The sequence below is a fragment of the Talpa europaea genome, assembly GCF_964194135.1.
Source record: "Talpa europaea genome assembly, chromosome: 1".
NCBI classification, from domain to species: Eukaryota; Metazoa; Chordata; class Mammalia; order Eulipotyphla; family Talpidae; genus Talpa; species Talpa europaea.
In genome coordinates this window covers 1,948,863-1,970,084 of record NC_140073.1, presented here as the reverse complement: position 1 = coordinate 1,970,084, position 21,222 = coordinate 1,948,863, and the positions used below count along the sequence as shown (strand labels likewise).

At 66.1% G+C, this 21,222-nt stretch overlaps 1 protein-coding gene across 1 annotated transcript; it reads right to left on the bottom strand.

The window, feature by feature from the left end:
- Nucleotides 1-11,705: 11,705 nt before the first annotated feature.
- Nucleotides 11,706-13,337, bottom strand: FGF4 (fibroblast growth factor 4; the record flags this gene model as incomplete). Its single annotated transcript, XM_084229676.1, has 3 exons — nucleotides 11,706-11,882; nucleotides 12,301-12,404; nucleotides 12,998-13,337. 3 exons carry the CDS (start codon nucleotides 13,335-13,337, stop codon nucleotides 11,706-11,708), a joined length of 621 nt encoding a protein of 206 aa, XP_084085802.1.
- Between the last annotated feature and the right edge of the window lie 7,885 nt (nucleotides 13,338-21,222).

The window sequence follows — 21,222 nt, the reverse complement described above, 5'->3', positions numbered from 1 at the left end:
TTCCCTGGAGCGGAGCCCTGAGAGCTCAGGCTGCAGGTGGCTGCCTGGCGGGCCTCTCCAGGTGGGCTCCAAGGCCATCAGCACCCAGTAATGATCTGGGAGCCCTCCTCACAGCGTTCCCCTAATGGTCCATTAAAGGCAAGTTGGGGCCTAATGATTACAGGGAAAGTTCACCAGTCTTCCTCTTTGAAATGCACAAAGGCTGCTCAGGTGATGGGCCCAGTGAGCGTTTGAAGTGCGGTCCTTCTGGGGAACATCTGGCAGGCTGTGCACCCACACTACAAACACGCCGGGCACAGCTGGCCCTCAAAGGCTGCCCGGCCCAACAGCGGGGCCGGGTTCTGCTTTTTTGTTTGGTTTTGACTCGCCCCAAACTCTAGGGTGCTCACTTGTGCCTTGCTTTGGTGAGTGGGTGAGTGAGGGGGGGTCTTTCTTTTTATTTTTCTCCGAGCCCAACTTCAGAGAATATTAACACCAAAGAACCAGTGTTGCCTCATTAATTCAGGATTAGTGCTGAGCCCAGTGATTACTGCAATTCTCACAGCGGTTAAAGAAACCAGGCACCATCAGGAGCTGAGCCCTCCCCCCAGCCCCGTCATCAAGACCTGCTGCAGAGTCTGGCTGAATTCTGCAGATCAGCACCCCTGACACAGCATCCGAGACCCACTGTGTGCCAGGTAGCAGAACGGCAAGTGCAAAGGCCCTGGGGTAGAAGGAGCTGGGAGCCCAGAGCCAGAGAACTGGTCTGTGAGGGCAGCAGGGGGCCGGGGCAGCATGGAGCAGGGGACAGGGAGTTGGAGGTCATGGCAAGGCCTGACCCCACAGGACACGTGGCCCTTGTCTGTGTTAGCCAACCTAGGGGGCTGGGGTGGGGGAGTGACTTGGATTTCAAGTGCACGGCCTGTGAGTGTTTAGATTCTCGGACGGCTCTCCTGGGAATCAGCATCAGATGGGGAGCTCCTGGCTGGCTTTTGCCTGAAGCCCAGCGCCCGGCCCAGGCGTGGCACACAGTAGGACTGCAACACCTATTGGTTTATCCAATTAAAGGCAAATCCGCAGCAAGGGAGCAAGGCGCCAACAAATCCAGGGCTGGGGAGAGAGAGGGCGTGGCTGCTTCGGAGGAGCGCAGCCCTTCCTGGGCGACCCCCGCTCGGGCCAGCCGGCACCCTCCAGCCCAGGCGGGCGGATCCGGAAGTCGGAACCCTTGAGGGGGAGACGGCCGCCAGCCTGGGGAGGGCACCCCCTCCCACCGGGCCCACCCCCTAGGCCTGAAAGCAGAAGGGGCCTGAGCCGCTCCTCCTGGCCTGTGGCCCCAGGTGGGCCTGCGGCACTTCCCGCCAAACCTCCGTCTTTGTCCCCCCATCTCCGAAACACCTTCCGTTGTAAGAGTTCGCTGTGACGTTTCAGAAATAACTCAGGCCCCAAGTGCCCACCCACAGACACGCAGGCCCCCCTGCTGCCCGCCAGGGCTCCCCCTGAAGCCAAGACGCGGCCTCTTCTCGGCGCCAGCCTTCGGGGTGCTCTCTCCGCCAGATTTCGATGTTGTCACCCAGGGCGTTTCCTTGGGGGAGCAAAACACTTCTTTTATTGTGGAATATATGTGTCAGCAACAGCGGCCGCGGCAGCCACGCCGGAGGGCCAGGCCAGGGCTTAGAGCCTTCACCGCGCTGGGCACGTCGCCTCTCCACGCGCAGCCCGGCCAGATGCCCCCCAGCGTCCTCCAGCTTGTCCGCCTGCCCTGCCTGCCTCAAGGGTCAGCGCTGCTCTGACATCTTGGGGGTCAGGCTCCAGAGGGCAGCACAGGCTGGGGGGCAGCTGGTCTCACAGCCGGGCATGGGTGTGGGGTGGGAGGACCCTCTGGGCACAGGCCCTCCTGGTGGGCCCTGGCCCCGCCCACGGCTGCCCGTCCCTGTCAAGTGGTGCTGTGAGGGCTGGAGAGGACTTGGGGAGACAGACCCACGGGAAGGGCCTCCAGCCCCTCTGGTGGGGTTGAGGGAGGAGAGGCCGGAGCCTCTAGGGGTGATGCCAGGTAAGTCATTTCTGCAGGAGCCTTGCCCAGGAGCCAAGGGCTGAGAGATGAAGAGGGGGAGCTGGGTACCCTAGACAGAGGGGATGGGGACACTGAGATGGGGACCCGGGGGACCCGGCCCGCATCAGAGGGTGGCGGGCTCCGAGCATGTGACTTCTGAGGACCCTGGGGAAGGGGCTACAGCTGCTCGTCCACATGGGGGTCCCGAGCAGGGGTCCCCACGGGGTCGGGTCAGGAGGCTCCCGGGGGAGCACCTGGTAGGACGAATGGAGGCAGGGGGCGGAGAGGAGCGGGACTCCCAGGCAGATGAGGGCAGGGCAGTGGCAAGAAGGAGGGGGACAGGCCTGGGGGCTGGCCCTGGTGGGGCCGAGGGTCGTCCAGGGCCGGCCTCCAAGCCCATCTCAGGCTTCCGCCCGCACCTGCTACAGAGAATCCTCACTCCGCCCCCAGAGCACCTGCATGGCCACTGCGGTGCCCACGGGCTGCCCAGGAGGGGATAGGAGGGGGCGGCCGCGGGCCTGGCAGGTGAGGCGCCCGGCCTGGCGCAGCCCTGAGCCCCGTCTGACCCGGGAGCAGGCCTGGCCGCCGCTAGGCTGGTGACCGGCTCCTCCCGCCCGGCCGAGGGGGTTACTGGAGCCGACACTTTGTACTTCAATCGCACTTTCATCTGCGGGTCTCGAGGCCTCTGCTCCCGCCGTGATTGAAGCTCCCGGCCCCAGCCTCCTGAGCGCTGTTTTGCAGCTGGATGGTACAGAACAGAGGGATTAAGTGATTTGTCCAAGACTGCACAGCGGAGCGGGGCCGACCCACTCCCGGGGCGGGGCTGGGGCTCCCTCCTCTGCCTGTGCCCTCTCTCCTCCTGTGGGGTGTCCTCCTGTCAGGCCCCCCTCGCCCCCGCCACGACACCCCAGCATGGAGCCAGTGGCCTCTGGCCCGGCAGGGCCACGCCGCCCCCTGCTTGCCAGCCACAGCCCACGGCGAGGATGGCAGGAGACCTTTCCCGGATGGGGTGGCTGAAGGCGAGGGTGGATCTCGGGCCTGGAATCTGCTCCCACGGGGCCTGTGGGGCCTGCAGGGCTGCCTCTGGCTCGGGCCCTCTGGGCGCCGGGCCTGTCGGGGTGCGGGGGCGGCAGAGATGCCTGGCTGTGGGGAGGGGTGACATCGGCCCCGTCCTGCTTGGAAATTCCTGTCGTTCCTGTCCTTGGGTCTGTGAGCTCACGAGCTGGTGTGGTGGGTGCGTTTTATAAACCGGAAAATAAATCAGTCATTGAAAAGGAGCAAAACAAACATGTTTCCAAACTGGAGGCTCGGTGGTCACCAAAGCCAAGATCAGGAAGGCGGCGCTTGCCTCGGTTGCCTCCACCAGGCCCTTGCCTCGCTTCGTTGCTTCTTTCTTCGGCGCACGCCCCTCCAGGTGTGCCCGGTGCTGCCTGCCCCACGCAGGGCGAGTCCGTGGGCCCGGGATCAGGTCACCGAGCCCCCGGGCAGCCGCTCCGCTGGCCACGAGGCCCCAGGACGAGACAATAGGCGGCCACGCGGGCAGGCCCTGAGCCCCAGGGCGGGCCAGCCTCACCATGTCCTCGGGCCTGGGTGCAGACCAGAGTGCCCACCGCCCACCAGGGTCTGCAGGACAGTGGCCAGCCAGAGAGACGACCCCAGAAGACACAAGGGCAGGGAGCGCAGAGTGAGCGGGGCTCCCCACATCTGTGCCTGGGGCTCCTGGGCGATGGAGAGGTGGCTGTGCCCTCGGCCATGCCCCGCCGTGCCCACAGCACAGATGCCGGTGGCCTGCGGGGACCCCGAGCGGGATCCTGCCAGAAATCTGTTTCCTCCGGGCTGCGGCCAGCTGCAGCTTATCACAGCCCCCCGCCCGGAGCTGGGGCCCCCACAGGCAGTGACCCCAAACCCCAGGCCAGGCCTCATCCCTCCCTGTCCAGGTCTTGAGGGTCACTGTCCCCTCAAAGAACCTGCCCTGAAAAAGGGGGATAAGGGGTCCCCGAGGGCTCGGAGGGAAGAGCCAGGAGTTCGGGCTGTTGAATTTAACTGGCGAGGTCAGACCCTGGCGGCGGGAACCTCAGGCCGGCGTTGAATCATCCGCCGTGTAAGGCACCCCCAGCTCGGCGCCAGTGGGCCCCGCGCGGTCTTTGCGATGCCGTCAACACGAACAAAAATTATTTGGTGCTGAATCGAAACTCAGGCGCCTGGACTCCGCCTGGCCCCCGGGACGGTGCGTGAGCCCGAGTGTCCGGGGAGGGCGGCTGGCTCCTGGCTTCCTGCAGACACCGAGGCCCACGGACCCGGCCTGGGGCCAGGACGGAGCGCCCCATCTCCAGGAGTGTCCAGGCAGAGGGGGAGGACTCTCGTCCCGGGAAGAGATCGCGGTCCTGGGACTAAGATTTCGGGCCGGAACTGAACAAGAAAGGAAGCAGGCTGGCAGAGCGGCGGGCTCCTAGCTGCCCGCTGCATGCGCCACCGCCCGTGTGTGGGCCGTGGTCCAGGGTGGCGGGGCCAGAGCGTGGCTGCCGAGCCCCACCTAGGCCCTTGCTCCGTACCAGGACCCAGTGCTTATAGGGAGGGGCCCCGCGCGCCTCCGGTTCGCCGCCCCCTCCCAGCCCTGTTCCTGGCCCTGGCTGGGGGTCTGCAGGCCTCTGGCCCCAGATCCTTACCTCTCTCAGCCCAGGCCTCGCGCGTTTACACCTGAATGCTGGTTTCCTGCCGCCGCCTTGCCCCAGAAATGCACATTTCTCACCAAAAGGCTCCAAGGCAGCCCTGCAGACTGTATGCGGCCAGGCGGTCCCTCCAGGTGTGAAGGTGGCCCGGCCTCCCGGGGTCTGCGGGCTCCAGCCTGGTGGAACAGGGCGACCTGGGAGTCTGCGGGGACCTCGAGTGTGCACGGACAGGAGGAAACGCGGCGTGGGGGGCCGCCTCCCCAACCAGAGCTCGGGCCTCTCTACTCGGCCCCACTGAACAAGCCTCAGCTGGAGCCTCGCGCCGGGGCTGCCGTGCCGGGCGCCACCCCTCTCCCAGGGCTCAGCATCCACGAGACTCACAAGTGACGCGGCCTTGATGGTTTGGGGCTCTCAGAGCTGCGAGGCATGAGGCCGGCTGGGCGGGCGCGGGATGAGGGGGGAGGCTGCTTTGGACGCAGAGGAGCTTCCTGCACTCCGGGGCCAGGACGTGGGGCGGGGGCGCTCGATGGTGGGGAGTCGGACAGGGCACAGGGTGGGAGGTGAGACAGGGACCTGGGCGCCGCCCCCACCAGCTATTGGAAGTCAGCCCTCCCGGGCCAGGTCTGCACTAACCCCACAGCTTCCCCCGCGGGGCTGCGCCCGCTGCTGGGTCTGGGCCACAGCAATGGATGGGGTAAGCCAGGCCAGCCCGCTGCCTCTTCTATCCAGAGCCCCGGCGGGGGGCCGAGGTGGGGGTGGGCAGGGTCTCCCCATCTGCAGTGGGCTGAGTTATGACCCCAAAAGACAGGCCCAAGGCTTTGCCCTGCCCCTGTGAATGTGTCCTTAATGCCTGCAGGTGTGACTAAAGCAAGGGCTCTGAAGGACACTTGGGTTTAGTCTGGTCCCGAAGCCCAGACAGGGGTCCTACAGAGAAGGGGAAGCCGAAACCAAGGCAGAGGGGACAGGCTGGTGGCTGGAGGGACGCAGCTGCAAGCGCAGGAGCACTGGCAGCCCCCAAAGCAGGGCGAGGCAGGAAGGCGAGGCAGGAAGGGCCCTCCCCAGCTGGCGGTGATGTGTGCACAGTGTAAATGTGCCCAGTACTGCTGAGCTGTGTGCACACCCGGCACACTCACATGGCAGAAAGACGCCACCTGGGGAGGGGTGGTGGGTTTCATCTTATGAACTGACGGGAGAAAGCTCTGTGAGCTCCTCCACCAGCTATAATGAGCCTGGGGGCCTGACTCAGGCTCGGGGGGACTTGACGGGATGGGAGAGGCACCTGAACACACGCTGGTGCCCGAGGGACCCCGCCTGGGGCGGGCGCTGCCCCCTGCCCTCTGGGGTCCGTCCTGGGGAGAGAGCACAAGCAGGCCAGGAAGGAACCACCACACCTCTCACCCCCACCAGCTCACGCCTGTGGAAGGGAGGGGGCTGTCGTGTGGGGGCACTGCTGGCCCCCGCAGGCTGCTCTCCAGGCTGGGCTTCTGGTCCTGCTGTCCTCCTGTCCACACCTTCCCGGAGGTCCCCAGCCCCTGTCCTGCCGGCAGCCTGCAGGCCGCTGTGGGCTGAGAAGGGGATCAAAAGCCGGACCCCTCATCAAAAGGGAAAACTCCACAGCACTGTTCTCCCGCGGGGTACCCCAAGATTTCTCAGCCCCCTTCTTTCCTTCCAGGCCCTTCCCGAGGTGCCTCTGATGAACCCCTGCGTGACGGCAGGACGGAAGGGGTGCAGGGCAGGGTCTCTATGACCCGAGCAGAGAGGGTAAAGGAGGAGAGAGAGTCCTGGAGCCCTCAGTGGCTTTTCAGGCTTTTATTGGGATTTACCAGGCACACGGCAGACAGGGGGCCCGGGGGGCTGACAGGACTCCCAGCCCCCAGCAAGTCTTCACTGTGTCTGGGCTCCCCGGCCTTCTCTCGCGCTCCCTCCGCTTCTCTCGTGGGTTCCCTTCTCCATCCGTTCTGCTTCTGCTTCTCCTTCTGCTGGCATCCCCGTGACGCCGCCCTTAAAAGCCCAGTCTCAGCCCAGGTGCGCCCCATCTACATGTGCCCACACCCCGTCCCAGGTGCCGCCATCAGGCCAGCGTTCAGGACCGCAGGATCCGTCATCTCTCCTGATGGCGGGAGGGCAGGAAAGCCTGATACCTTTCACCTTACCCTACACCCTGCTCAGGAGCCGGGCGCAGGCGTGGCTGCTGGGGAAGCCCACGCCGAAGCCAGGGGCTGGGTGGGAACCAAGCGCAGGGGGTGGGGGGGTGGCAGGTCTGGGGCGCCCCGCCCGCCGGCCCCGTTCCCTCCGAGCCCTGTCTTCAGTCCTTAGAACCGATGACCTTGGCGTTGTGATCTTAGTGTTGAATCAGAGTCCACCACTGTCCTGGCTTGGTTAGTGCCCCCCTTCTTGTCCGCCCAGACCTGCAAATGTGTCCTCCCTTGGAATCAGGCCTCTGCAGGTGCCGTTCCCTAAGATGAGGTCCCCCTGGCTGGGGGCTCTGACTCCCGTGATGGCTCCTGTAAGAGGGACCTTGGGGCCGAGACCCAGAGGAGGAGGCCAGAGGCCAGAAGGATCCTCCCCCAGAGAACTGGGGGGTGAGGGTGGGACGCAGCCTCTAAGACCTTGATTCTGGGCCTCTGGCCTCCCGACTGCGAGAGGGTCCATTTCTGTCATCCGAAGGCCCTGGCTTGTGGCTTCAGTTGGGACCGCCTGGGGACCCTGACACCCTGGATCCAGGCCCAGGTCTGGGACGGTCATTCCGGCTGGGGAAGGTCCCCCAGGGGCAGGCAGGACGGTCCTGCTGGGGAGAAGTCCCTGGAGAATGTGGTCCCATGGCAGCAGGGCGGGCAGAAGCTGGACACAGAGAGGCAGCCCCCCTGAGCTCACTGCCTGGCAACAGCGACGCGGAGATTCCAGGGCTCAGAGCTGCAGGCCAGCAGGAGCAGGAGGCAGGACAGGTCCCGTGTGGCCTGTGCACCTGGGCAGGAGGCCAAGCGGGAGTGACCGTGCTAGGTTTGGACCTGAGGAGGCAGTCACTGGGCAGGCCCTGGGCCCCGAGGCGCTCAGGCAAGGGGCCCTGCTGGGGGGTGCGCTGGGTGTCTTGCAGGCCTGGGTTCCCCCACAGAAGGGGACGTGCCTGGTTGCCCTTTGCCTTGCCCCCCAACCCGGACACCCCCCCTCTCCCCACTTTTTTGACTTGAAGAATATTTAGGATCTTAATTAGGAATCAAGAGCAATTCCCTGTGGCCGGCAGCCCGGCCCGGGCCAGCCCACCACACCCAGCACGGAGAAGCCCTTGGCGCTGCCAGGCAGGGATTCCCAGCCCGTCCCCAGATGGTCCCATCAGGAGATAAAAGGATTGGAAGTTAAGACTGTAATTAAGTCTCTCAGGAGAATAACAATAACAATAGGCGACAGTTACTGTCGGCCGGGCCGGGCAGCCTCCCGCCTCCTCACCGAGGGAAGGCGCTGGGGGCTCAAGAAGTCACTGGGGCTCGTCCAAGGTCACAGGGCAAGGGCGTTGCGCCTAGTTCCTAGTTCCGCTTCTGCGAGTTGCCTCGCAGCCCTGACTCAGCCCCCAGTCTCAGCCTGCAGCCTCCCTGCCCGTCTCAGCGGGCCCCTAAGGCTTTGCGGGGCCCCAGGAGCTGCCTCTCTGACCGCACCTCCTCCAGGCCACACTGTCCTCCAGCTCGGCACCTTTGCGGGGGCCGTTCCCTCTGCCTGGCCCCTCCCTTAGCACCAGCAAGGCCTGGCTGTGTGTCCCCTGCCGGTGCCAGCCCCTCTCCCTGCATGACAAGGCATGCCTGGCACACAGTAGGTCCTCAGCACGCGGGTTAAGTGAACGAGAGACTGGTCCCACCAGAGGCTGTTAGACCAACAGCTCAGCTCAGCCAGCTCAGGACCTGCCCCAAGCACAGACGTCCCCCGAGCGGGAGGGGCCTCCAGTGTCTGACCTGGACTGGTCTGGACAGAGGCCTTGTGAGGCCCACAGGAGGCAGCAGAGAAAAGGCCAACGCTGGCCATCAGTTAGAGGCCTGCCCCTGCCCCCCAAAACTGCCCGTTACTTTGTAGAGCTGCAGTGGACAGCGGGCCACAGACTGGGGATTTTAGAAAGTGGGGGTCTCCAGTTCAGGAGCCCAAGGTCAAGGCGGGCACTCCCCTAGGGGGCAGCTCTGTGCCCTTGACTTGGAGGTGAGCCACCCCCGCCCTGACCATCACAGGCCACCTCATTTTAGCTCACCCCCTCCATAAACACCCTTCTAGATGCTGGGTGGGACCACAGCATGTGGGTTTTCTGGCGGGGGGGTGGGGAGGGTTACAACTTGCTCTATCACCGTCCAGTCCCAGACAGACCTGGGCCCACACCAGGAAGGAGCTCGGGCCCCGCCGGGTTGGCCTCTTTGGGTCTTTTGGTGGAGTGATTGCATATATTCAGGGGGGAGAGACCCATCTTAGATCAGAGTTCATGTTTTTATTGCCATCCCCACTAAGAAACACGCCCGACCGCACCCTGCAGGCGTCGGATCCACCTGTGACTGCAGGCGGTCCCCGGCCACACCAGCAGGCACAGGGTCGGGACCGCCCTCCTCCCTGCCAGAGCTCCCTGCAGTGGTGATCCTGCTTTCAGCCTCCCAGTGGTCACCAGCTCTAGGGGTCCCCCGCCCCCCCCCCCCCGAAAGTGCCTGCCGCCTTAGAGGGACCAGCCAGGCCTGGGCAGCTTGGGTCGCTGGTGTGGGCACAGTGTGGACAAGCACCATGAGAACAGACTGCAGGACTCGCCATCGAGGAAGACTGTGCCTGACCCCAGGCCCATCTTCAGGGCCACATGTGTGGACACAGCTGGCTAAAATTCATCTCCCCCAGCCCATCCCCACCCCCAGCCCCGTCTGCAAGGCTCAAGGCCTCGAATAGACCCTGGAGTGGGAGGAGCCCCACCGAGGCCAGCTCAGTCTTCAGTACCATTCCCTCCCGATTACTGACATTGAATCCAGGGCTCACGCAGGACAAGTTTTCCTTTTATTGGGCGTCTGTGTGCACAGCACATACACGGCGGGGTCGGCACCTGTATAAAACTACAGGTGTGAGAACAGGTAAACAGAAACCTCCACCCCCTTGGCGGCGAAGCGGACGCTGGGCGGTGGTCAGGGGCGTAGGGACACCTTCTGCCTCACACGGGCCACGGTGACCGGCTCTGCCCTCAGATGTGGCATCCCGGACGGCAGGACCGCCATGGTCATTGACGGCACCTACGACCAGCACGAGCGTGGACGTGACGGCGGCAGCGAGGCCACAGGCTGGCCTCCCCGCCTCTCGCCAGCCTCCCGGGGCCCGGGGCCGGCTGGAAATTTGAAATCAACTTTATTACAGGCCCGACAGCCGTTGGAGATGTGGGTCCAGGTTCAAGGCTTTGCAAGTGGCTTCTTTCTTCCAGGCCTCGGCTTCAGAATAGTATTTTAAGTAGATGATTTGCATTCGAACAAAGAGTTTTAAAAGGAATGTGAAAGACAAAAGCTCCGATTTCCCAGTCTTGCAGTCTGTGGACTCCCAGAAAGTTAATTCGGGAGCCAGTTCAGAAACCTCCCAGGCTAGCATGAAAGTCTTGAGGAAACATTCGGAGCATTTCTGGAAGCAAGCAGAGGGCATTTTGTATAAACTCTAAAGTCATTCATTAAAATTAAGCGTTTGCCATCACCTTGGAATTTTTTTTTTAAACGGCACCGGCCCTGCCTCTCCATCTCTGTTTGAACGACAGGGGTTACATTTGTAAAATATATAAAGAAAAATATAAGGTTACTTGGTGACCATATAGTGCACTCACAGCTGTCTGCAAATATTTTCCCCATGATTGTCCTTACTAAAAGTAAGTCACCGGGTAAAGATAGCTCAAACGTGACAAGGTTCGAAGGGCAAACAGCGATGCAAACTGAAGCCTTTTCGGGCTACAAATGGGGGGAAGGCCAAGGGGGGCGGCAGAGCCGGCGCGGGGCTCCCCTGCTTGCACGTTTTCCCCCGCGAGTGGCCGAGGATGCGAGGTAGGTGTTCGGCCCACTCAGCCCGGGATGCGGCGGAGAGAGGCCGCCCTGTCCTCGGCGCCAACATCCGGCGAGCGTTTCTTATACAATTACCAGGACATTCCACTAAAATCAACAGCCAGTTCCAGTCCGAAGCTTCCCAGCGCTGGGCAGCGCGTCTTCAAAATACACACCTAGTCTAGCACTTGTCAGGAGAACCTGCCGTCGCAGGTCATCTTCCTCTCCAGGGTTGGGGCTGTGCTTGCAAACACACCCCTCTCGGCCCTTCCTGCCTTCCAGTGGGGTAACTGGCCCTTTCCAGCCACTTCACAGGGTTGGTTTTCCTTTGGCATTCTCCCCGACGGCCAGAGAAAAGTGGGCTGCGGCTGATCCAAAAAAGGAACACAGGAGTTTATGGAGTCCCTTCAGGGGCTCGCCCATCTGGTAGATGGAGGAAGATTGACTGCAGCGAAGTTCAAAGGTCAGTCTCGGCAGATCTAAAAACAGTGGCAGTGCTGGACGCCCACCGTCCACAGCGCACTTCTGGACCCCAAGTAAACCGATACGCCCCGATTCCTAGCCCGGGACACAAAGGGGTGGGCCCGCAGGAGGATGCTGCCAGGACGAGGCGTGGAGCAGCCCGCTGCGGCCTCGGGCCAGAAGGGGGGGACCCACAGCCCTAGCAGGACCCGCGCTGAGTGGGCCCAGTGCACACCACTGGCGTGGTTCTGGAAACAGGATAAGCAGCAGCCGTGACGTCTCAACACGCTCCAGCAGGGGGTCCCCACTGCTCTGCCAGGAAGTCAGGGCTCGGGCATTTTTGTGTCTTTTTTTTTTTTCCAGAAAAATACGAAACAAACCCAAGAACCATAAATAACTTGGCAGCAATATATACACATTTAAATAATTAAGTTAACTATCTTACACCTCCTCTTGCATCGAACTGTCCGTCGGAAGAAAGTGCACCCCCACGTGCGGCCGGTCCTGAGGCCGAGGCAGGGCGCGGGGTCACAGTCGGGGAAGGAAGTGGGTGACCTTCATGGTGGGGGACACCCGGTTCCCCTTCTTGGTCTTGCCGTTCTTGCTCAGGGCGATGAACAGGCCGGGGTGCTGGTGGCACTCGTAGGCGTTGTAGTTGTTGGGCAGGAGGATCTCTTTGAACTTGCACTCGTCGGTGAAGAAAGGCTGGTGGGAAGGAGGCGCAGAGTGAGACTCTCCCAGCTCTCGGCCAGGGGCGCTGGGGCCAGGGTTAGGGGCTGGCAGAGAGCAGGTGTCTGTCCCGGGGAGTGGGGGTAAGAAGGGGGCATGGCCCACCCTCCGCAGCTGGTGCTGCAGCCAGCCTGCCCAGCAGCTGGCAGCCACTGTGTCCACCCTCGGGGTGCAATCCTGCCTGCTGGCACCCCACCCCAGGGCAAAGGAGACACTACAGAGGGTGCCTACTCAGGGGACACCTCCCTGCTCCAGTCTGGGGGCTGCATGAGCCCCCACCCAGGGCACCATGGGGGCCAGGGGGAAGCTGAAGTTCCAAGATGCAGGTGTAGCTCGACCTGGGGGTGTGGTCCCCGCGAGGGCGGATCAGCGGCGCCCCAGCCCGGGTACTCACCGAGCCGTACAGTTTGCCCTTGCTGCTCATGGCCACGAAGAAGCGGCTGGCCACGCCGTAGATGCTGACGACGCCCCTCTCCACCGGCGAGAGCTCCAGCAGGCCTGGGGGCGGGCGCGCGCGGGTCACGGCTGGGCCGGGAGCCCGGGGCCCTCCCCGCGGGCCCAGGACCCCCTCCTCGGCCTGCGCGCCCCCGAAGACCCCATGTCGGGGGTGGGTGATCAGAGGCCCAGGCTGCGGTCCAGGCCTCCCCACGGCGCGCCGGGAGCCCAAGGTGCGCGGGAGCGACCCGCTCTCCTCTGGCCCGGGCGGCTGCGCCGGTACCCACGGCAGCGCGAGGCGGCCCCGCCGGCCCAGGGGCCAGACCTGAGCGCGGGCGCGCGTCCCGGGCCCCCGCGGGTGCCGGTGGCTGCGCCGCGCGCTTGTGCCCACGGGCGAGGACGCTGGAATTCCGCGCGCAGAGCCCGGGCTTCCGAAGGCGGAGAGGCGGAGAGGCGGGGCCGCGCGCCCGGCGCCAGGGCCCGTCCCGGGGCGACTCCCGGGGCCCGAGGGTGCGGTCCCCGCGCCAGCAGACCGAGCGCGGGGCCGCCCGAGCCGGCGCGCGCAGGTGACAGCCGCACCTGCGTGGGGGGCGCGCCCGCTGGCGGGCCCGGGCGGCCGCTGCCCGCGCGACGACCCGCCCCGGCCCGGCACTCACTGTCGCTCGTGTCGGCGTGCACGCCGCCGATGCGGCCGTCGGGGAGCACCTGGAGCTGGAAGCCGATGCCCACGTTGCAGTAGAGCCGGCGCAGCCGCTTGATGCCCAGCAGGTAGTCGCCGGCGCCGCTCTGGACGGCCGCCTCCTTGGGCTGCGCGGCCGCGGGCAGGCGCGCCAGCGAGCGCGCCACCAGGCTCTCCCAGCGGCGCTCCAGCTCGGCCTCCAGCGTGCCGTTGGGCAGGGCGGGCGCGGCGGCACCCCCGCGGCCCGCCCAGGGCGCCAGCGCGGCCAGCAGGACCGCCGGGAGCAGCGCCGCGGCGGCCGCCCCGGGCCCCGCCATCCCGGCCCTCGGGCCGTGCGCCCGTCAGGCGAGCCTCGCCGGGAGGTCGGGGCCGCGCGGCGCGGCTGGGGCCCGCGGGGCGCACGACCGGGGCGGCGGGGAGCGCGGCCGGGGAGCGCAGGCGAGCGAGGGCCGGCCCCGGTGCCGGGAGCTACCCCGGCTGCATGGAGCGGCGCGCGGCGCGGGCCGGGACCTGGGCGTGGTGCGGCCTCCCTGCGCGCTCGCCCGGCCCGGCCCGGGCCGCTATATATAGCCGGGCGCCCCCTCCCACTCCCGCGGGGGGCAGTTCGCGCTCGCCTGGGCGCCCGGGGCGCTGCGCGGCTCGCGGCTGGTCGCAGGCCGCCTGCCAATCAGGCCGGGGGAGGGGGGCGGCCGGGGGCGAGCGCCGCGGGGCCACCTGGAGGGTCCCGGCCCCCCCCCCGCCCCCCGCCCCCCGCGCTCGGTCCAGGACCTGTGCGTCCCGCCCCTTGGCGGCTCCCCGGCTCCTGCCTTGCAGCCCAAGTGTGGCCCCTTGCGCTTCGTCCCTGCCTGTCCCATCGCTGACCTTCTGCCCCTTTGCTGAAGCAGCCCGGGGGTCCCCCAAGCCCGCGCGCGCTCTGAGCTTGGCCTCTCAGGGCCTCCAGGGTTCTTTAGCTGGGACCCCAGGACCAGCCTGGGAACAGGGGTGCTGAGGGCAGTAAGCAAGGCCGAGCCTTGGGGGGGCGGGGGAGGGCGCTGGGGGAGGCTGGTGCCTTAAGGAATCCAGGGCGTGGGGTGTGGAGGCTGCACCGGGGAGGGGGCAGCTCTGCACCCCTGCACCCCACCTCCATGCAAGGACAGGTGGATGGGCGCAGGGCCACGGGGAACATTCCCGGCCCGGCTCCCCTCTGAGTCCACGGAGGGGATGTTCAGGGCCAGGGCCAGAGCCCCAGCCTCACCGCGACCCAGGCCAGGCTCTGGAGGGCTCCCCTCCCCCACCTGCTGTCCCACCCCCTGCTGCGCCCATTATGGCCTGCGGGGGCGGGGCCTGTGGATGCCAGCTCACCGAGGTGTGAAAATCCCTGTTCTCTGCTACCTGAGGAGCCTCGCCTGTCACCTCCCGCAGGCCCCGCCCAGCCGCAGCTGCAGGGGCTCCAAGCCCTCCGCCCTCCGCCGCTGCCATCAGCACCTGTGGCCAGGCGCGCCCCCACCTCCCTCCCACTCCAGTCTGAGTGCCCCGGGACGACCTCTAAACCCTGCTGGGGCTGATCCCGCAGCCCTGAAGGGGGCCTGGAGACCCTGAGCCCAGAGAGGGGGCACCCGGTCTGGGAGCAGACCGGCCTGGGCAGGACAGGAGCCCGGCTCTCTGCTCTCCCTGCGGGCGCGGCCTTCCTGCTCTCAGCTGCCAGCTCAGGGGACGGTGTCGCTCAGCAGCTGCTGGGTCCCGGGGCCCCCAGGGTACCAAGAAGACCCAGCCCGGGCACAGGAGACCCGGCCTGCCCCAGCCCTGCCCCCAGCCAGGTGTGGCCTTGGCAAGTCCTCCGTCTCTGCAGCCCTGACTCCCCATTTGCAAAATAGCACAGAAGCTGGGCTCCCCGCCACCCAGGCCCACGTGGGCCCCTCTCTGGGAGGGGCACCGGCCCTGGTTATCTTCCCCCAGTTCCTGGCAGGGTGTGGCCGCCCCTTTCCCAGGAACCCCCCAGGTGAGCCCATTTGGGGCTCCCCTAGGACCCCTTCCTGCATCTCCCATTTGCCAGCAGGTTCAGGGAAAGACCCTGGCCTCCATCTGCCAGCCTCCCAGCCCGCCGCACCCAGTAGGTGCCCTCAGTGACTGTCCTTCCAAGTCCTGAGAGCCCGCAGGGGTGTGAGGAGCTGGGAATTCCCTGAAGTCCGGCCCCAGATGGCCATGACCCCCTGGGGGCTCCCGAGCCCCCGTCCTCAGCTCTGCGGCCTTGGCCTCCTCAGCTGCCCAGAAGAGCCAGCCAGACAAGGGAGCCCCCCGCCCCAGGGCTCGAGGCAGTAACTGGTAGGGGCTCTGGGTGCTCCCCAGAAGCTCTGTCCACCAAGAAGCAGGGTGCCAGGAAGCCCGTGGGGCAGCGTGGGTCCTGGGTCTGCAGTGGCCCGCGTTGGGGCCCTGCTAGGCTCCAGCCCTGACCGCCAGCGCCGAGGCGGTTTCCTCTCTACGCACAACCCGTCTCCCACCCCTAAAGCGGCCCCAGCGGTTTTCCTTCCGCCTCTGGGCACCAGAGGGTCGGCGACAGCAGGCCTGGCCGGCACCCGTGACCCTTCCGAGCTCACAGTCACGCGAGTCGCAGGCGGCACTGCCCCCTTGAGCTCCAGGCCCGGGAGCCGGGCACCCCAGGAGCATCCTTGCAGCCCCTCGCTCCTGGCAGGATGGGCCGGCCCCAGCCTCTCAGGACCCACCTTCTGCTGGACGAGTGCGGAGAGAATGAGAAGAATTAGACGGGGCGAGCGCAGGCGTTGTCAGCACCTCTGCAGGTAACAGCTGCCCATGCCTGCGGTGCGGTGCGGGCGGCCCGGGGCTGCTCCGGCCCAGCCGGGCGGGCGGCTTCCATCGCGGTCAAGACGCCTTCAGCACGGCCCGCTCACAGGCACCGGGCAGGCCCAGGCCTCCGGCCCAGCTCGGCTCCCGCCTCAGTTTCCTCTTCTGCGAGCTGGAGGTCCTGACCTCATCCTCCTCGAGGGGGTGTTGGGGATCCAAACGCTGCAGACCACACTCCATCCCCGGCTCCAGAGTGGGGGGCAAGGCCAGGAGCTGAGATCAGAGCCTGAGCAATCATTTTGCTTGGAAACCCCAGGACGCCCAGCAAGTCCCCAGCTCGGCGCCCCAGTAGGCTCCCAGGACCCCAGCCCTGCCCCTCAGGGCCGTGCACCCTGGTGTTCTTGGCCTCGGGCTGCCTTCCTGCTCGAGCCGGCAGCCTTGACCCCCCGGGACTGACATCTTGGGGAGATAGAAACCCCAAACCGGCAGACCAGGGGGGCGGCAGCTCGGAGACCGCACGCTCCGAGGACTCAGCCGGGGTCGCTGGTGGGGACAGGGGCTGCCGGCAGGACCCAAGGGCGAGCAGGAGGCCCAGGGCGGGGCCTGCGGGCAGAGGGGCAGTGGGCGCGGGCCTGGAGGAACAGAGCTGGTGCCGGCGAGGTCGGCAGGCCTGGGCACCCGGCGTGGGCACAAACCCCGTCCAGTGGGTGCTCAAGCCAGGCCACCACTGGTCTCTGTTCACCCCACAGGGCCTGGCCTGGGGCCTGGTGGGCTCAGCGCTGGGAAGGCTGGGCTGGGGCTAACCGAGGTCGGGGGCGGCTCAGGGTCCCCTAGGACCGCTCACCCTCACGCGCTTCCCTAGCAACTCGCGAGGTCTGGGATTCAGCTGGCCTCAGTGCAAGCTCAGTGCAAGAGGGGAACCCCCAGCACCCCAGCCTCTCGCTCCCAGCCCAGAGGGCCCCGGGAGAAGCCGTCTCGGGGCAGAAGAAAGGTCCTTTTAAAGGTCAGTGAAGGCAGCCGTGCCCCTCCCTCCCCCTCCCCCCTGCTCCCCCCACCTCTGGGCGGGGAGCCTCTGGGCACGGCCCGGTGGGCGCCCGGTGGACACCCCGCCAGCACCGGGTGCAGCACCGGTGCCCCAAACGCTTCTCTGCCCCTCTCTTCCCCTCGAGGACAACGAAGTCAAGGAAACCTGGAAGCTCGCCTGGCCCGAGGGCCCATCTCGCGAGGAGTGACCCCGGACGCCACCTGGAGAGCCGCGAGGGCCCGGGCGGTGCGGGGAGTGGACAGCGGCCGGCCTGCGTGGCCTTGGGCAGCTCTCGCGCTTGCTGAGCCGTGATGGTTTCTCTGCCAAGCCGCGCTACGCCAGGTCTCAGCGGCGGGTTCTGGGAGGAGCGTGCCCGGGCCCTTGTCTGCTGGAGGACCAGCAGCGCCCCGGTGGGGAGGCAGGGCCTGCCCCGTCTGAGGCTCTGGCTCCAGGGCTGCACTGCGGAGCCTGCCCGAGTGGTGAGACCCCTGGGGCCTCTTCCCGCCCTCCCCGGGGCCATAGCTGTAGGTGGGGCTGCTCTCCCTCTGGTTCCGGCCACCTCCCTGGGGGATGCCACTGCCAGGAGAACCTGGTTTGGGGAAGGCGCCTGCAAAGGGGTGGGCTCGAGCCGCCCTAGGGCAGAAGCTAGACTGACTCGGGGTCCATCCATGCCCCCATCTTGTCCCCACAGATGCCAGCTCTCCCGCACGCTGGGCACACCGGAACTTTGTTGTCACCTGCATCAGAGGCCCCAGTCTGTTCAGGGGCCTTGGGAGTGGACTCCCAAGGCCTAGAGAATCACCCCCATCTGGATTTAGATTGACCTTGGTCTGGGAAATACTATTATTTTTTTGGAGACACGTTTTCCTGTCTGGTGGCAGGTGAGGCAACTGCCAGGGTTGGGGGCAGGGGGCTTCCCTGGCCCAGGTTTTCTCTTCTTCTCTGGCCTCCCTCTCCCCCGGGAGTCGACTTCACCCTCAAGGTGAAGGGCACCAGCTGACACCTTTCCACCTTTTTTCTTTTTAAAGATTTATTTATTTATGCATACAAGAGCTGGGGTACAGGCCAGAGGTGCAGGGGTGAGAGGATCCACCAGAGACAGAGTGGGGAGCAGAACAGGCAGACGGACTGAAACACACTGCTGAGGGGAGCCGCGGGGAGACAGCAGAGGTCTGCTGCGCCGTGTGGGTAGCTCCCTGGCTGGGGATCAAACTCTTGCTGCAGAGGCTGTGGACAGCTTCATAGGTTGCGTCTTAACCCCTGCGCCACCAGGGAGGCCCAGAATTGAAATATTTTTTAAACTGATTTCTGGCACCAGTTGGTGTTTAATATTCTGGTTTTGTGTTTCATTTTCAAGGCGATTATCTGAACACGCAGCAGGTCAGGGCACCATCAATGAATAAGTAAAAACCACAAACAAAATTCTCCGGAGACGAGCTCTTCATTCGAGGGACAGAGTCTCGCTCTGTTTCGCTCAGTCACTTCGTGCACCTGGGGTTCAGCCTCACCCCAGGCTCACACTCCGTTTCCGCTGGTGGAGACGCCGAGAAGGCTGCTGGCGGAGAGGCTGGCCGGGCGGGGTCTGCGCGGAATCAGCTGCGGTCACCCGCAGCGTGTGTGCCCTCGCCCAGTCTGCTGACACCTCAGCGAGGCCCTCGAAGGCTTCCGTGGGCGGCAAAGACTCGCGGCCGCCAAGCTGGCCCTGGGCCCGCTGCAGCGATGCGCGGACAGAGGCCTTCCCGGCGCGGTGAAAGAGCCAGGAGCTCCTTCCTCCAGCTGTTCCTGGACGGGGCACCTTTCAGGCCAGTGGCTGCCGTGGCCCATTTCGGCGTTCATCAGAAGAAGCTTCCCGGGCCTGGGAGCCGCAGTTTGTCCATCCAACGTGCCCGCCCGTGGCCAAGCCCAGCCCGAGCGCCACACAGGCCTCGTCGGGGAGAGGGCCGCGTCCCCGGCCACCCAGCGACACCCACCGGGGCCCCCAGCCCGCCCATGTGCGGAGCAGCAAAGTGTCTGCTCCGACGTCTCGCAGGAGGGACATCGTGGCAAGGACACGGCAGCTGGGGAGGGGGCCTGTCCCCACAGCCGGGCCCCTCTGGCCCCAGGGACCCTGTCCTGGAGACAAGGCCACGGAACAAGGCCCCCTCCGGTCCCCGAGACACGTCCCTCCCCAGCGCAGGCCCAGCTGCCCTGAGTCTGCAGCGCCCTTGACCCTCCCAAGGGGCTGCGGCTCGGCCATTCTCTTGTAAAGTGGGAGAAAGTAAAGTGGGCCGGGGAGCCCGGCCTGGGGCCTTTGCAGGGAGGGGCCCGACCTGGGACAGAACCCGCGGGTCCTCTGTCTGCCAGGGCAGCGGCTGAAGGGGCCTGGGCCGCAGGTGTGGCGCAGGGTGGGGCGGGAAGCCTCTTGCGTTCCTTCCCCTTCTGGCCTGGGTACCTGCTCGCCTGCCCGGCCCCAGCTTGACCTTGACCTTGCGGGGCGGCCTGGCCTGAACTCTCAAGCCCCGCCTCCCTCCCAGCGAGGCCTCAGGGAATTCCACCCGAGGGGCCGTGCAAGGAGGACGGCTGCGGGCAGAGGCCCGCTCGCTGCCCCGTACCTGTCCAGCTCTCGGCTGCCTCCTCGCGGGAGCACTGGGCTCGGGACGCCCCATCCCCGGCGACCTGGCCTGTCCGCCCCGGCAGCGGGTGCTGGCTCCTGGGCAGGCCGCTGAAAGGGCTGCGCTTGGCCTGAGAGCGAGGTGGGGACGGGCGGGATCCGGCAGGGGTGGCGGCGACGGCTGGGAGAGGCCGCCCGACTTCTGGCCGGCTCCCCGTGGTCCCTCCGCAGCCCAGCTGGTGGGCAGGTGTGCCGGACCCCATCTACGCGCGCGGGACGGGCACCGGGGGGCAGGGCCGGACTGTCCCGCTGGACCTACGGTCTGTGGCGGCAAAGCAGACCCACTGCCTCTGGGCCCAGAGAGATCCCGGCCGAGACCATCGCACCCCGGGCTCTCATGGCCCGAGGGCCGCGGTGACTGCTCCCGAGGTCCCTGCCTCCCAGGCCCGTGCCCAGCGACAGGCAACCGGGTGCTGGCTGGGGGCGCAGGCCGAGCCCATGACCGGAGGTGGACGCCTGGCCAGGGAGCAGCACAGGCGTTGGCCATGGCAACAGAGGGGCTGTGGTCCCCCCACCGTTGGTCTTCATTGCTGCGGGAGCATCGCGCCCGGACTCCCCGGCACCTGAGGGCATAAGGACCGCTGGCTCTGGCCCTCGGTCTTCCCACCTGTGAAATGGGGAGCAGTGGGGGATGAGCCGGGTCAGCACCTACCGGACAGTCCATCGGCATGTGCTGTCGGGGGTCAGTCCTGCCCGACTCACCCCGTCGGGCCAGGACCCCCGGCAGTTCCAGAACCCTCGGGGCACTGGCCTGGGCGACAGAGGCCCCGGCCGCCCCTGCCGCCCGCTCGCTGACGTCCACTCGCCTGCCGCTAAGCTGACACGCGGCTTCTAAGCCGGGCAGCCCCCGTCTGCTATTCTGGGGTTTTCTTTCAACTATTTTGGCAAAGACCAAATGGCAGGCTCCTTTAAAATAGACGCTCCGGCCCAGAGGTCGCCCCGAGAACCAGGTCAGGCCCGGCTCTCCTTCCCAGCAGCTCGTCCCAGGAGGAGCTTGGGGTGGCTGCACCAGGCGCTGGGCTGAGCCCCCCCGCACGCCCAGAATGAACTGGGCGCCCCACAGGTGCCTGCGCTTCCCCGTGGCACAGACGCTGGACTTCCCTGGTGAAACCCACAGAGTCCACCCCGGTCTCCCCGGGAGCACACGCGTGGGGGGGCCTGCTGCTCAGGGATGTGGGTGCAGCACCCCAGGCCTGGAGCCCCTCAGCGCAGCCCAGCCCCCACAGATGGCCCCAGCAGAGAGCCCCCGACTTCAGACGCCAGATGAACGGCACGGTTGCGCCTCTAAATCACCCTGCCCCTCCGCGATCGCATGCGTGGAATAGCTGAGGACACTTAAAAAAACAGAAAGGAATTCGGACAATAAAGCCGGGCCAGCTCCAGTTTGACGGACGAGGTCACGCCGTTTTCCAAAGACGTCAGATCGCCAGATGGCTCAGGTGTGCCTCCCGCCACCTGGCACCGGCGGCTCTGGCCCTTGCCACTAACGCCCGCCCCCCAACCTTCAGCCCCAATGGTTTGAGGAGCATTTTACAGCCGCCCTCCTGCCTCGCTGCAGCCTAGGTGAGACGCCTGTTTCAAAGGCCGGGAGTCACTCGGCTTTCTGCAGACCGTGTCCCCCAGGGTGGGGGAGGCAGAGATGCATCCCCGTCCCCGTCCCTCGGGCGCTGCCCTTCTGTGGGCAGACTCGGACCCAGGGGTTCCCTGCATGGCGAGGTCTCAGAGAGGGACTCGGGAGTCCAGCAGGGGG